This window comes from Primulina huaijiensis, unplaced genomic scaffold (genome assembly GCF_012295235.1).
Source record: "Primulina huaijiensis isolate GDHJ02 unplaced genomic scaffold, ASM1229523v2 scaffold199364, whole genome shotgun sequence".
In the NCBI taxonomy this organism is placed as follows: domain Eukaryota; kingdom Viridiplantae; phylum Streptophyta; class Magnoliopsida; order Lamiales; family Gesneriaceae; genus Primulina; species Primulina huaijiensis.
In genome coordinates this window covers 1-445 of record NW_027351604.1, presented here as the reverse complement: position 1 = coordinate 445, position 445 = coordinate 1, and the positions used below count along the sequence as shown (strand labels likewise).

Below are 445 nucleotides of genomic sequence, written 5' to 3'. Positions count from 1 at the left end.
GGAGGAAAGAAAGGTCGGGCTGGCGGCGGGTCGATATTCGGGTACGAGGCGACCAGACTTGAATCTGACTCCACATGCATTACACAAAGTTTTTGGGCCCATTGGGCCTGTTCTCCACTGCGGGGTCTTCTCCGACGCGCAGTGGAGGCATTTTTTGCCAGTGGGTTCCCTTCTCCTCAACGGCGCCGTTTTGGGTCTTGAATGCGGCGAGAGATGGAGGCGGCGGGTGTACCAGCCGCAGGGGACGGCTCGCGAGCGTTTGCTACGTGCTTTGGTGGGGATTATGACGTCGGTGGGGAAAATTGGAGGCGAGTTCTGAGTGGAATTGGCGGAGGAAGAACCGTCGAAGGGGGAGCTTTTCTCGGCGACGGCGGCGCTGGGGATGAACAAGTGGAGATCATCGGTTGAGTATGATTCCTCCACGAAATTCGAAAGCCATTCCAGC

General features: G+C 57.8%; 1 protein-coding gene across 1 annotated transcript; it reads right to left on the bottom strand.

Moving 5' to 3' along the window:
- Positions 1-6: 6 nt before the first annotated feature.
- LOC140966018 (GATA transcription factor 12-like) lies at positions 7-441 on the bottom strand (the record flags this gene model as incomplete). The annotated part of the gene is made up of 1 exon (XM_073426290.1): positions 7-441. A coding segment is annotated over one exon (435 nt), but the record flags the coding sequence as incomplete, so codon positions are not given.
- Between the last annotated feature and the right edge of the window lie 4 nt (positions 442-445).